General features: G+C 40.4%; 1 protein-coding gene across 1 annotated transcript; it reads left to right on the top strand.

Moving 5' to 3' along the window:
• Nucleotides 1–10,568: 10,568 nt before the first annotated feature.
• On the top strand, nt 10,569–14,456 carry LOC121198140 (transcription factor Sox-9-like). Its single transcript, XM_041062045.1, has 3 exons — nt 10,569–11,309; nt 11,723–11,970; nt 12,237–14,456. Exons 1-3 carry the CDS (start codon nt 10,882–10,884, stop codon nt 12,995–12,997), a joined length of 1,437 nt encoding a protein of 478 aa, XP_040917979.1. The 5' UTR covers nt 10,569–10,881; the 3' UTR covers nt 12,998–14,456.
• The last annotated feature ends 758 nt before the right edge of the window (nt 14,457–15,214 follow it).

A 15,214-nucleotide genomic window follows, 5' to 3' on the forward strand; every position in this document is an offset into this window, starting at 1 on the left:
CTCTGCTTACATGTCATCATTAAGGCAATTCACCGAATAATAATGCCAACCCATTCCATGACTCCCGAGGTGATGGTAACAGAGAAATAGGCTAGATGTCATGTGGGATGGCAACAGATGGATGAGATCATTATTATGTAATTGGCGCTGCTATGGCACTCTCTCCCAGTGTCTGAAAGCAAGCATCGCCCGCACTGGCACCCTGTAGATCAGCCAAACCTCAGTGTTTCGAGAAAAGCCCTGAGATCCACCATATCTGTTACAGCCATATTGAGCTCGCAGGGCAATAACTGGCCTGCAACATCCAACCGATTAACACAGTGAAGTTCTCCAAAAGGATATGAGCCTGTTACTGTTGAATGTAATGGATTTCATAAAACTCACCCTTAAAAAAAAAAAAAAAAAAAACTAGAGCAGCAGAGCGGATTTTCTGTAATGCACTACACAGGATTTGATGGAATCCAGATTTCACTCAACACACTCCAGGATGCCAGGCAAATACAGTTCAGGGATTACATTAACCTTCAGCTGATAAATATTCATAAGCACTCCATATTGTGAAAATAAAATGGTTGCCATAACAAACACCTCCTTTCTTAATCACTGTATAGTAAGTGTGGATTAATGTTGTTTACCTTGCCTTTCAGAAACCTGGAGGCATTCTTCAAATAAGTAACGTCTTAACGCTGGACTCATTAGTCAAATGATGAATGTCAGTGCAAAATGTACAAACTTTAAAATGTTTACCAGAATAGATCAGCGTCTACTGGTTGGATGAGAAGGTAGTAATGGACAAACCCTAAATTCAGTTCACTGTTTCTGCTTTATTTATTTAATTAGAAGTGTATTTGGCTGGCAGTCATATTCAAAGTACCACCGAAAATACAGTCAAATAAGCTGAATTATTTTTGAAAGCTTGCAAATATTTATTTTCCTAAAAACAATGTGACAGACTTGGACTGAGCCAATATAGAATTATCTGTTATCATTCGTGTCAATGAGAAATTCATGCAGAACCCCAGAGAGCTGGGAGGCCGGGTGAAGTGGAGTCAGTTTTCAAAAGTGATAAAAATCAGCTGGCGCCTGTTGAGGAGGTGGCTGTGTATGTCCTGTCACCGCCAAGGACAAAGAGTCTCCCCACGCCTAAAATAGGGATTTCCACCTTAATGCTCTCTTTTGGCTCCTGACTGTACTGGTATGAAGGTAGTCAGAGGTGTGCCCTACAAAATGAATCAGATACCATAAGACATTTAGAATATTTAAGTAAACTTCTTATTTGATGAACAACTGGAAACCTAAAAAAAATATATATATATAGTCTCTCTAAAACATTCACTAAATACCAAAAGCCACCTCAAGGCCAAATGGCAATGCTCATAAAGCTGATTCTGATATGATACTTAAATTGTCTTCCTTCAGCTCAAGTAACATTACAGAGTAATTCTGCTATTCTACCCCTTCCAGCTCATATTCTCTTCCATTTTTCCATGTTGTTGTTTTTCCTCGTCATTAGCCTACACCTTCAACTGTAAATTCTAGCCCCCGGTGGGACTGCACGCGCCTTGTGTTGCACCCTCACCCTCCCCAGGCTTGTGATCTTTAGGCTGGTGAGAAACATTCAGAGGTGCTCCTTTTCCTTCCTGTTCCATGCGTGACTTTAAGTGGTGACCCAAGAGACTTGGATTGGGCTTACTGACAAAACTTTCCACCACCCCCCACGCTCACCGTCCCGGCTTTATTCACCGGACTTCATCTGCTCCTTCTCGGGATCTGCCATCTGCATGTCCTTGTGTATAGACACCCATTATTAAAGAGTTAGGCCTCAGTGAGCAACTTCAACCAGACTAAGGTGCGCTGAAGCCACAGTTTCAGGTCACAGGAGTGCACTGAGGTGTAGGTGCTGGGTAACTCTAGATTTTTAATTACAGAGTGTGCACGGCGGTGCGATAAGAAGGTCACAGCTTCCTGATAACCTGTTTGGTGAGTCAGAGGCTGTTTGTCGCCCAGACGGAGCATAAGCTGTGAGAACGGGACAAAATCTCATCTTTGTGTCAATACGTCTCTCTGAACTTCCTATAGACTCAAAGTAACAGCCGCCATCTGCTTTTCCCTCTGACAGTTAAAACCACACATCTGAGACACTATTCAAAGTCTGCCACAACAGAACATAGCAAAAAATCCAGGAGAAACAATGAGATCACGGTTGGTTCGGAAGAGACGCACTGTCAAAGCTAAAAGTTTAAGTTAAGTGGTTGAAACCCTCTCTTCAGGTGTCAGTGTTGTACTGAGGTCATCTAGACACATTGTTTGTGGTCAGTCAGACCCAAAAGAGCGGTACATCGGTTTGGGTGTGTTGCTACAGGTACATACAATGCAATCCAGGAAGTCCATCTTGAGCAACTCATCCATGAGTTTTTAGGCTCATCAGACATCAAATCACTACAGTTTATATTATGACACAGGATTTTAAAGCCCTGTAAAGTTCTCACTTTTTCCACTATCCCAACAATTGCTCGGTCAAGATTTTCTGAATGCAGAAATGTCCCTGTTTGTGCCAAATCAGTGGTCTGAAATGAAAATGTTGTTTTGCTGATGCTGTTGTCAGTCTGAAGACCTTGGCTGCCATAAATGCCCTTTTTTCATTAGCTGGTAAGCTGTTTAAGTTCTGGATCAGGCCACCTGAAAATACTGTACCATGCAACATATTGAACTTCTTGTTCTATTCAGCCAGACGCAGTGTGACTATATGGTATGAAGTGTTTTGTAAAATGTCTATACTGAGTAGATACAGGCATGCTTACTGATATTCTTGAAAGACCAGCTCGCTAACTTGTAGTGAACTCACCAGTCTAGTGCCAGGACACAGCAAGCTATAGCAGACAGGACAGTACTGAGCAACTCTGCAGCAAATCTAATAAACCAGTTCCAGTTTTCTTAGTCCCACGAAGAATGGTAACCAAGCTGCTCAAATATTGGATCTCAGGAAATAGTGGAGGACAATTTCCTTAGAGCGTAACATTAGAATGCACGAGCCTGGCTCCCGGAGGTTTGGGGCCGCCACCGCTGGGCTGCTCCAATTAGATGGAGCTTCCCCACTGTGTCCGAGCTAGCTTGAACACAGGAGCACCCGAAAGGAGCTGGAGGAAGAAATGGAGGAAGGAGAGAGGGGAGACACATGCTGCCCTGAGCACTGTTATGTTTGGCAAACATTTCGCCTAACGTCTCTCCTTGTCTACACTTCTGGCCCCTGATCATGCTGCAAAGTGATCGTTAGACAGCAAAAAGAAAAAAAAAAGAGGAAATACAGAGATGAATCAAAGATTGGGGAGACTGAGGAGAAAGTCACTACTACTGAGGCTGACTGTTATCCCAGATTTAAAGAATAACATTTATGTATTTTGTTTATGCATCAAGGATGAAGAAAAAAGAAATCTTTAAATTACATGTGCTCTAGCGTTTTTCATATTGTACTTGACTCATCCCTTAAACTCTGATCTTAGTAAAGTAGGAGTTTAAATCACCGAAAATATCAATTATTTGCATTTTTTCAGAAAGGTTTTATTCTACAGACATAAATGAAACACCACATTAAAGCCCCACATCAACACTTTTACTATGCTTATCTCTACATGACATTTAAATAAAATCATGTTACCATAAAACACATTCAGTGTATTCCCAGCCATTGAATAGAGACACTCCAGATGGTTTAAACTGCATTTGTAACATTCTCTGCTTTTTGTACAAGCATTAAGTCACACAGACACTAAAGGTCAGTGGAACAAGTTAAGAGGTAAATGGCTTTTTTTTCCTTTTTCTTTTTTCTTGTGAGTATCAAAATTCAGATGATGTTAATTTTAAATCTGTGTATACAGCATTGTGTCACTAAATGCAATTTGCTGACCTTCTCTTTTTTCTCTGTCTTTAAATAAGATTTATCAAGAATAGACTTGGCTCTCTCCATTGTAATAAGACACTGTTTTAAAGCCCTTGAAGTATGCCATTGTTCATTTCACCCCTGCCCTTTCTGAAAGTATTAATCCCATTGCCACGGTCTAATGCTGAAATCCCCGGTAGAAACACCTAAGAGGACTGGATCTGCTTGACCACACAAGATATTCCTATTTCCCCTGCAACAAGTGATATCAAAGGTTTAACCATGGTCACTGTTGAACAGCTAAGAGGAAGTACATCTGTAGGCCATCCATTTGTGAGCATTCAGCAAAGGTTTGGGTATTGGCTCTGATGCAGGTGCTATCCTCTGGAAGGTGATTAGATATCATCACTCTTTCATTAACTCAGTATTTCTAGTATCACGGTGACCGTGTAGAAAGAATGGCCCTTTTCATCGGTCATCCCGGCAAATGAGCCTTGCTGAAAGGGCCAGGTTAAGGTGGGAGGATAATGAAACGAGAGAAAAGGGGGGAGAAATCCGGCAAAAACAACGTGACACTAGGGGTTTGTAAAATTGTGCTACAGTATGTTTTGTAAATATTTAAATCCATACTTTAAAATTGTTACCACTTTAAAATGACTGAGGACAGTCAAGTATGAACTGAAAGCTTTGTGGTGAGAAATAAACAAACAGGGATGAAAACAAGAGCAGGTAACAAGAAACAAGAAGGGGAAGTGGGGAAACACGTTAATGTTTATTTTTAGGATATGACACGGCAGGCGACAACAACAGTCTCATTTTCACCTGATGCTAGAAACAGGTAGGAGGGGAAGAGGAGGAGGGCTGCATTTTCCATTACGTAGACCAGACCCGAGCGCATACAGGCTCTTTGTGAAAGGTATCTCTGTGTGCAGGCAGAGGTGCCACACTGACATCATCCAGAGCTGAGGATGTGACTTTTCATGTGTTGTGGTGCCAGGGAGCAGCTAGTACTGTCAGCCAGCCTGAGTCAGCAATATGCTCCAGACACAAACGTGCAAGAATCCATGACGGAGGAGAGTCTTTCACAACTTACAGCACATATCTGCTCAAAACAACCTGAACATCTAGTCTGATAACTTTAACAATTTAACAATTGGTAGCTGGATTTTTTTGCAGTTGTTAGATAAAAGAATACCTCTACATATAGTAAACTGTTCACAAGATAATGCTTGATACTGTTCACTGGTCGTTAGTGAAGATTAGTGATTCAATCTCTTGTCTGAGTTTGAGGTATTTTATAAATTTCCTTGTGATTATAGTGTTAGAAGCAGGTTGTCCATATTGATAATTAGATAACATTTTAAAGAAAGAACGATGACCACTGAAGCCACAAGTGGATTTTCTTTAATGATTATATTCTTCAGTGTAAAAAGTATGTCCTTTAACTTTGGAACTGTATTTTGACAAATAAAATAACTCAAGGTCCATTTTTAACCTCATCTCAAAGTCTCCCTAATCTGATGCATGGAATTTTTTTAGCAGCTTTTACCAGAGCTTTTAACAGCTCCAGAAAGGAATGTGGTTGAAAGTTATGCAAAAGCTAGTAAGTGGACCTTGAGAATTAAAAAAAAAAAAAAAACCTCTTTGTAATGTAATTTGTAGTTATCTGATAGCATGTCTCTAACTGATGTAAAATGATGCACGTCAAATGCAAGTGTATCCTTTATGAGTTCAACTTTTCCACTGTTATTTTGTTTCTTTAAATGTTAGTATCTCTTTAAAAGTAATCTTTAAGCATTGTAAATCATAGTGACAGCGAGATCAGTGTTATTTTAATTCATGCTTTGTACTTGTCACCTGTTCTCCGTTGAGAGGACCCCTGTTGAGGATGCGAGCACATTATTAGCCTCTGCAAAGACTCAGGGAATGTCATAACATTTTGTCAGCACTTTGACAATGAGCTATTGTCATTCGAACATAATTACAGCTCAGACCCTATTATTGGAAATGCAGGAGAGTGACCTGCTGAGATCTCACTCTCCTTTTATAGTATTTCATTGTCTTTCAAACTGACTCTGAGGTCACTTCACCTGAAGGCATGGAGGGTACCTTGTGGTCACTCAGCAGAGTTCAATATTGGATGTGCTTTTCAGGTGTGCTGTCAGAAAGGTCAGAAAGGGAATATCTGGAGTTCATGTATGCAGCTCCACAAGGTTTGAAGAAAACAAGAATTTCATCAGATGAAGTTGAAATATCTTCAGTAGTTGAATTTTGAGCTTAGAACATTCAGTTTTATAATGTTTTATAATAATAACGTTAAGCTATGGCTTAATGGTGGCACATATCCAATGCTGCTGACATTTATCAAGAACTATTGGTTCCACTGCATTCCCAGATCAGTGTGCATTTCCTTCCCCGCAGATACACTATCAATGAGTGCCCAGGGTGTTTCAGTTTACTAGAAGCCAGGAGGAGATAAGGCTGAGATTACAGTGGCACTATCTCTGGAGGAGGCCGGAGAAAGGCGAAGATATACAAGAAAGCGTGCGGCAGCAGTTACCACACACTGGTCACAGAGGTGAAGGCCAGAATGCATCTGTTTCTCAGTTGGACTGTATTTCCTTTGTGGCATAGCTGAGCTATCTCATGTATTATCTGATTCTGATTTGACCTGATTTGACCTTTCTCTTATTCTTCTGTGAACAGCATACAGTACATCAGTGTGCTTTTTAGAAATACTGAACTCATCTAAAAAGATCGGCTTTTCCCCCTCAGTCTTACGGTTGAAGCCTCTGGGAGCTGTTGTGGTTATGTGTGGGATATCAGGTAGGTGTGAGAGAGTCAGAGCAGAGAATATAAGCCCATCCTTCTGAGGGTGTCATTGCCTTGATAAGTCCTGTTTAAACTTTACCCTTTGCAAAATGCCATGTGTCAACAGTTGCCCGTGACCAGAGTGCTCTGATCTGGTTAGGCAAACACCTGAGGCAGCCCACCCACCCCCATGAGACCTTACAGTACTGCAATCAAACTGGCTCGTATTTGAGATACAAATTTATAAGAATTGAAAAAACAAATGGAGGAATTATCCGGAAGGAAAGATCAGATGATTCGCAGAAAGGATTTTCACAGTTCTCCCTCTTGCAGTCCTCTGCCATGTCTGGGGCAGTTGGCACTAGTTGCGGAAAGTCTCAGACAGGTGTTATGCCGGTTGTGAGTGGTTGAAGCCACCTCTGCCTTCTCTAGCTCTGCCACATTATTTATCACCGAGTGAAGTCGTCTTAATTCTTCATGGATTTCACCGCAGATAAATATATTGGTGGTGTTGAAGCAACTAAGAAATATCTCATCCATCTTAGTATTTTAGAAAGTCTCCACACAACCTAAAGTGTGGCTTCCATATTTGTGATATCAACTAACTATCTGGTTAAAATCCAAGAAATTCTCTGTGCACTTAAGAAATATTTAAGCCTGTGCTGGATTTAAGTGTTCTGACAAAGACATTTCAAAGGCATCAACACAAAGACTCATACATCTATGGCACTAGCACATTCGCACATATATAATGCTAAAAGTTTGACACACAAAAAAAGAGGGGCACTCTGCTCAAACATTTGCAGTGGAATCTGAGAGAGCTGGAAAAGGTGGAAGACATGATTTGGCAGTTTACCCTCAGTGTTTGCCTCAAAATTTTGACGCCATGGCTCGAAGTCAAGCTGAGAAGTTTCCCAAGACCTGCTCGGGCCTGCAGGCGGGTGTTCCATGTAAGCTGTTAGCCTGCCCCCCTGAGGATCCGTGTCCCCCCTTGATGGACTGTAAGTCAGTCTGCAGGGCACCTCAGACCCTCTGCAGTCAGCACTGCGGGGACGTGAACATGCCCAGCCACACCTCTGATGCCTCGGTGTTAACCTTCACCAGGTTTCCTCTTCTTCACATTGAGAGCAGTCACCTCATAGAATGAAAACTCTCAGCAGCTCTCATCACATCTCCCACAAAACAGTTAATTTAAAAACTGAAAATCCAATCAAATATTTGCCTTTTAATGAGACAGTAGTATTTTGTTTAGTGATTAAAAATGTTAATCTAATGCAAGCTATGTGTTAAGAGTATCATTTAACTGTTAGTAACTGCATGATGTGAGCTGCTGCTCTCAGGGGCATCTCAGAACTTTATTGAGGGAAATGGGTCAAGGTTTTCTGTCCAAGTACGGAGACTCGGGTTACTTTGAAGTGTTATTAAATCAGCATAATTATACCTATCAAAAGGTGATGAAACAAAAACAGCTTACATCCCTTAACTTTTCCTACACCCACTGTTTCTTTCCAACATGACTTTTGGAGCAATGGTATTTCTAAATTGTTTGTCATCTAGTTGTGTGCAGGGGAGCTGACAAGGCAGTCTGCCACAGCCACTGGTCAGCTAGTGAGACAAGGAGCAGAAATAGCAGGTACATCTGACAGGCATATTAGGCTATTTTTAATGAAAATGTCACCGTCAGAACAGACCGAAAGGCTTTAATGTAACTAGAAACCTTAAACCACCACCTTCTTTATGGAGAGAGATTATCTTCATGGCAAAATTTTTAGCAATGAAAGACACTTCTAGTGACAAAACACACACATACACAAACATGATTTCTTTGTATTTATTATGTGCCATATTTGGAATATTTTCGCTTTGCTGCCCATGTTGCTCAGTCTTCCTCTGAGATGTCTTACAGTTTTTAAATTGTTGACTGTAGCTAATCAGCTTTTTATTACTTCTTCTGTGATGAATATAAGCATAACCTGATTTCACCCTATTGGTAGGCTACTTTATGAAAGATGTGACATATTTTTCTATTATTAAACATTTCATGTCTCTGTCTTTAAAAATTTTACTGATAACAGATTTACATTTTTTCCCTAATAAATTATTAAAAGTTGTGGTAAAAATAGTAAACTTTCAGTCTTTTCATGGCTATATGTGGACTCATAACTTGCAGTCGGATTTGGTTTCTAAAACTGAATACTCGGATTATAGTGACTGAACTCTCTCAACAAAGTGTCCTTTGTCCACTGAAAACAAGCGTTGGAGCAAATCCAGCAAAGTAGATTTTAGTGTTGCAAAACAAACACGTTTGTTTTGCTCCTGTTTTTTCAAGGACTGTACATTTAAAATGGTTTGGCTTCACCGAAAACATTTCAGATTTATGAAATACAATGTAATTTTTCATATGTTCATGTATTCGTACATAACTGCACTAATTATTATTCTTATTCTTTTTATAGTTAATATTAGTAGTCGTATTAGTATTCGCATATGCCTATTTACTAATAGCAGGTGATTAAAAATATATATTATTCATCAATATTTGCAAATTAGAGAAAATAAAAATCGCAAAAACATCGTTAATCAAGTAAATCATGAATTCAACGAATGACCCTTCACGCTCAGAGACATTCTGGATGAAGATACAGCCAAGTCTCTGGCTGATTATTTTCCAAAAGAACGACTTTAATCAAAGATGTTTTATTTTGTCATCTGCCCTATGTCCTTGTTTAGACCAATAAAATATAAACAGGAAATAGGAGGACCTATAATATTAATGCGGGAGCGGGAACTTAAATTTTGAAAAATGTTTTGTTATAACCTCTTACTATACGTTCCAATCATTGCAGCCCCTCACACACAGTTGCAATGCCTCCTCTCAAGTTTCTGGACCGCTGTCTCCCCCTATTGGAGCTGAGAGATGACCGAGGGCTGCTGCTCCGTAGTGGCGTCACGCACTGACACTGACTAACACTGTCTCTGTGCAACTAACATTGGAGACAACTGCCCGCGTGTATTCAGTCGCAAATAAGCCTCACTCTTTATTCTACCAAAATCACACTTATCAAAAATAAGTTTAAAAAGCAGTCAGTAGTTTTCTGGAGAGTGTTTACTGCTCTTATTTTTGATTCGACCAGTGTGTCCCACATGCATCTCATACAAACAAGCACATTATTTCTCTCAGAAAAGTAAATTAAAAAGAAAGATATATTCAGCTGGTAAAGCAGGGAAATAAAAAATAAATCAGGCATGTAAACATGATAAACACACAACACACAAATTTCAATTTGTAAATTTGGGTGGGCACGTTGAATAACTATGCACAGGAGCCTGTAATTTCTGTAAGTATAAACTGTATTAAACGAAATAAAGTCTATAACGAAATAGATTGTGATACAGAGATACAGGACCTGCCATTTCAATTTGCCCTAAAGAACACCAGGACGTAAAATAATTAAAAAAAAAAAAAAAAAGAATGAATATTGTAATGTTGATGATACTGACTTGGTGTCTGTGGTGAAAGAACAGCCATGGGATGGTATAGTTTTATTTTCCTTGACATCACTATAGTATTAAAATTGTTTAAATCATTATTTTGTAGACAGACGTAAGATGATTAGAGTCTTGTCCTGTTTTGTTTTGTTTTTTTCTCAGAGGGCGTAATTTTTAACTTTTAACTCAACTTTTAAAACTTTAAATTTTCAATTAAATCAAAGATCATAAGGGGAAAAACACTTTTCCTAGTTGAACGGGGTTTTCACTGTTGTTGACTGAGAGAGTTTAGAGCAGAGTCATATTTCGTCCCCGCCTCCAAAAAAGTTTCCCCCAATCATTTCCTTGCCGTGAAACATAAATCCAGGCATCGCCTCCTGACTCACTAGACTCTTCAGCTATCCTGTAAGAGCAGATCTCTCAGTCACATTTCTCTTTAAAGTCACCGTTTCAAAGTGAAGCATCAGAAAGCGATCACTTGAAATTTGCCTTCCTGTTTGCGAAATTGTGAGAAGTCGAAGGAGCGTCAAAAACTTTTTATTTTTGCCATTTTTTTTTTCTTAACTTTAAAGGATTCAAGTTTGCCAATCAAGCTGTGCGCCCTCACAGGCTGTCACTGCAGTCTTTGGGCACAGCGCTTGGATTTCGAAAGAAGGATTTTCTCCTCTTTTTTACTGCGAGAAGCTGTTCTTTAATTTTTTCGCATGAATCTCCTCGATCCTTACCTGAAGATGACAGAAGAACAGGAGAAGTGTCACTCGGACGCTCCCAGCCCCAGCATGTCTGAGGACTCCGCAGGCTCGCCGTGCCCGTCCGGGTCCGGTTCGGACACTGAGAACACCCGGCCGTCCGACAACCATCTCCTCATGGGTCCAGACTACAAGAAGGAGGGCGAAGAAGAAAAGTTTCCCGTTTGTATCAGAGATGCAGTGTCCCAGGTGTTGAAGGGTTACGACTGGACGCTGGTGCCGATGCCGGTGCGCGTCAACGGCTCCAGCAAAAGCAAACCTCATGTCAAAAGACCCATGAACGCTTTCATGGTGTGGGCTCAAGCTGCACGCAGGAAGCTGGCCGATCAATACCCGCATCTGCACAACGCGGAACTCAGCAAAACTCTGGGCAAACTTTGGAGGTAGGTTCGCTTCACATATTCAGTCACTTCTACGCGTCGCTGTGCGCAGCTCACTTTTTTTGTCGATGAAATGCACCACCTGCCTGCTGTTTCAAGTAGAGCTTTACTCTGTGAGAGTTTGAATAATGCTTCTCAACATTTATTTTTCCCCGTAATTGATTTTTTTTTATTCGGAAATGGTCAGGGTTTAGGATTTTGGATACGCTTCTAATATCTATAGTCGAGTGAGCACAGAAGAAATTACATAGCCTTAGGAAACTCTGACTTTTTAGCTGCTTCTTGCTGTTTATTGATAATGAAAAAAAATTGATTTCGTGAATTGCACAAATTAATCAGCCGTTTCTTGTTCGTCACTGATTGCATGAACTTTAATATTACATTACATTGTACAACTCTGATTTTTTTCCCCCCAGATTGCTCAACGAAGTAGAGAAGCGTCCGTTTGTGGAAGAAGCAGAGCGTTTGAGAGTGCAGCATAAGAAGGATCACCCTGACTACAAATATCAGCCAAGGCGGAGAAAATCTGTCAAGAACGGGCAAAACGAACCCGAGGAAGGCGAGCAAACGCACATATCTCCAAACGCGATCTTCAAGGCACTGCAGCAGGCCGATTCTCCGGCGTCTAGCATGGGCGAGGTGCACTCTCCAGGAGAACATTCAAGTAAGAGAAGAAAAAAAAAACATTTAATTAAGAAAGAAAATAGATCCACTGAAGGCGTCTAGTGTTTTTTTTTTCTTCTTTTTTCTTCTTTTTTTTTTTTTTTCCAAAAGTAACGCATTCTGACACTGAACAAATCAAGTCAGATCAAGATTCATATGGGTATTTCTCTTAAGTAAAAGTCCTTCATGTTGGGAACATTGTCTTTAGAAACATGATTTTGTAAGTTAATTTACCTGCACAGCTAACACTGCCTTTCCTCTAACCAGGTCAATCCCAGGGCCCACCAACACCCCCAACCACCCCCAAGACAGACCTCCCCTCCAGCAAAGCTGACCTGAAGCGTGAGGGACGCCCCATGCAGGAGGGCACCAGTCGCCAGCTTAACATCGACTTTGGAGCTGTGGACATTGGTGAGCTGAGCAGCGACGTCATCTCCAACATGGGGAGCTTTGATGTCGATGAGTTTGATCAGTACCTGCCCCCTCACAGCCATGCTGGGGTCACCAGTGCAGCCCAGGCTGGCTACACTGCCAGCTATGGCATCAGCGGCTCCTCGGTCGGCCAGCCAGCCAGTGTTGGGGGCCACACCTGGATGTCCAAGCAGCAGCAACAGCACTCTCTGACCACCTTGGGTGGAGGAGGTGAGCAAGGTCAGCAGGGTCAACAAAGAACCACCCAGATCAAGACAGAGCAGTTGAGCCCCAGTCACTACAGCGAGCAGCAAGGCTCCCCACAACATGTCACCTATGGGTCCTTCAACCTGCAGCACTACAGCACCTCCTCTTACCCCTCCATCACAAGAGCACAGTATGACTATTCAGACCACCAAGGTGGCGCCAACTCCTACTACAGCCATGCGGCTGGCCAAGGCTCCGGCCTGTACTCCACTTTCAGCTACATGAGCCCCAGTCAGAGGCCAATGTACACCCCAATTGCAGACACCACTGGGGTGCCCTCCGTGCCCCAGACCCACAGTCCGCAGCACTGGGAGCAGCAGCCCATTTACACACAGCTGTCCAGGCCATGAGGACGCAGCCTCAGCACTGACTGTACAACACTCATCCCATGTATAGACTTTTTGTCTGCCTGGTGGCCCTTGCACCACCATGCCACACACCCTTCATTGCCAACAGAAAAACATGACAAGGACTTTTTTGTAGTACTGAAAATATATCTTTGGATTGGCTCACAACAGTGCCTTTTGTATTGGTTGGAATTGTGATTATATTTTTTTAGATATAATGTTTAAAAAAAAAGTTAAATCCTCTGTGAGGACATACTGGTTATAAATATTTTAGTATGTACTGTGTATGTGTTTTGCTCTTGTCATCTTCATTATAATCCGTGTCATCAGCATTCTCATCATCACAATTTGAAGGTTTAACACATTTAAAGGAGCAGGGATGCCGAGTAAAAACACCCTCAGTGGCCTTACTTCTCACTAATGTATTTTTGTACAGGAAGTAAGAAACATCTGTTTACTGACACTGCCGTCTTATAATAGCCTACGTTGTACTTTTAATTTTTGTACTGTACATATTTTATTGTAATTCCAATGAGATGCAAGAATTGAGCAATGCACGATGGAAATAGATTTGAATTTTTGGCCATGATATGACTGTGTCATCAGTGAATTAGTCAAACATTCTACTTCTTGTTCTTTGCTTTAGCTCAAATTAATGTTTTGGAAATGCTATAGCAGGTGCATGTAACTCTACTAGGGGCCTTACTGTGTTGCTAGATGTAACTGAGCAATGCTTGCTTTTATCTGGATACTGCCTTGATACCATTGGTGCCTCTGGAGCCACGTAGAGAGGCTCCGACCACTGGCATTGCAGTGTTGAAACCACAGCATAGTTCCGACTTCCTGCTTGGAGGGACACAGGAAGTGACCATTGACCTGTTTCTCCTTAGCAGCCAGCAGGTCTGAGTCTGGCGTCTGTCATTCCTACAGCCCCATCCTTTTCCTAACCTTTTTCTTAATTTATTCTTTAGCATTAATTTTATTTGAAAATAACTATTTGCAATTATCTTTTTAATTCAACAGCAGCTAACTGAGATTTCAGTGGAGTAGTTTGCTGACATATGTGGTACAAATTTGTTTATTTATCATTTGTAAATGTTGCCGTATAAAAGTTTCTTTTATTCATGATCTAGGTATGTACAGATTACTTATAATGACATGATGAGTCTTTCTCTAAAAAAAGAAAAACTGGAAGTTTCCTCTTTTTTCTTTCTAACAAACGAATTAATGGATATGGAATCTACGGCTGTTTTGTAAAGATTTGCTGGAATCAACAGGATACTTTTTGTTTTTGTTGAAAAGTTCTGTTCCTCATTTTATATTCTGTATCATTAGTTCTCATTTCATCATCCTTTTAATGCAGTTTCCCTAGGTAAACATGCCAGTGTCTTAAAAGCTTATCTTTTGTATTATATTGTTTGCAATAAAAACAAAACACTGAGAAATATGTGATCATCTTCATACAGCACCATCCGTAATGCTCACAGCTGTGGTGTGATGTGTGCAGTTTACCTGCATCTGAGCCAAAGATGAGTGAGGTTTATGCATACTAGATACACGAAGGTACCCTCAACTCACACAAGACCAGCTAAATTAATGTGTCAGTTACTAACTGTGAATCACTTTGGAATAGCCTTTATTCAACTAATATGCTCAAAAAAAGAAAAAGAATAGACAAAAAAAAAATTAGAAATTAAAGCTGCAAGCTGTGATGGGCTCACAAAGCGTCGGGAGAAAAAAAAAGGAGGAAAGTAATAATAATTCCCTTCAGTTACGTCACCTGAATATCATGCTGCATAAAAAAGGTCATGGTTTTTTTGACCTGGAAATGTCATAAAAAAACGTCATAGTATAGTAAGGCGTCAAAATCAGCCAAAAAAAGTCAAAAATTTTTTTGACCTCAAAATGTCATAAAAAACGTCATAGTATAGTATGGCGTTTTATAGTAAGGCATCAAAATCGGCCAAAAAAAGTCAATTTTTTTTTTACTTTTTTTGTCCGATTTAGACGCCTTGCTATACTATGACGTTTTTTCCGACATTTTGAGGTCAAAAAAATTTTGACTTTTTTTGGCCGATTTTGACGCCTTACTATACTATGACGTTTTTTATGACATTTTGAGGTCAAAAAAAAATTTGACTTTTTTTGGCCGATTTTGTCATAAAAAAATGTCAAAAAACACGTGATAGTATAGTAAGGATTTAAAATCGGCCAAAAAAA

Source organism: Toxotes jaculatrix, chromosome 18, assembly GCF_017976425.1.
Source record: "Toxotes jaculatrix isolate fToxJac2 chromosome 18, fToxJac2.pri, whole genome shotgun sequence".
Lineage (NCBI taxonomy): Eukaryota > Metazoa > Chordata > Actinopteri > Toxotidae > Toxotes > Toxotes jaculatrix.

Coding starts and splice junctions, on each gene's coding strand:
- LOC121198140 (XM_041062045.1), top strand. CDS start 10,882: ATGAATCTCCTCGATCCTTACCTGAAGATGACAGAAGAACAGGAGAAG. Junction 11,310..11,722: donor ACTCTGGGCAAACTTTGGAG/GTAGGTTCGCTT, acceptor TTTTCCCCCCAG/ATTGCTCAACGAAGTAGAGA. Junction 11,971..12,236: donor CTCTCCAGGAGAACATTCAA/GTAAGAGAAGAA, acceptor TCCTCTAACCAG/GTCAATCCCAGGGCCCACCA.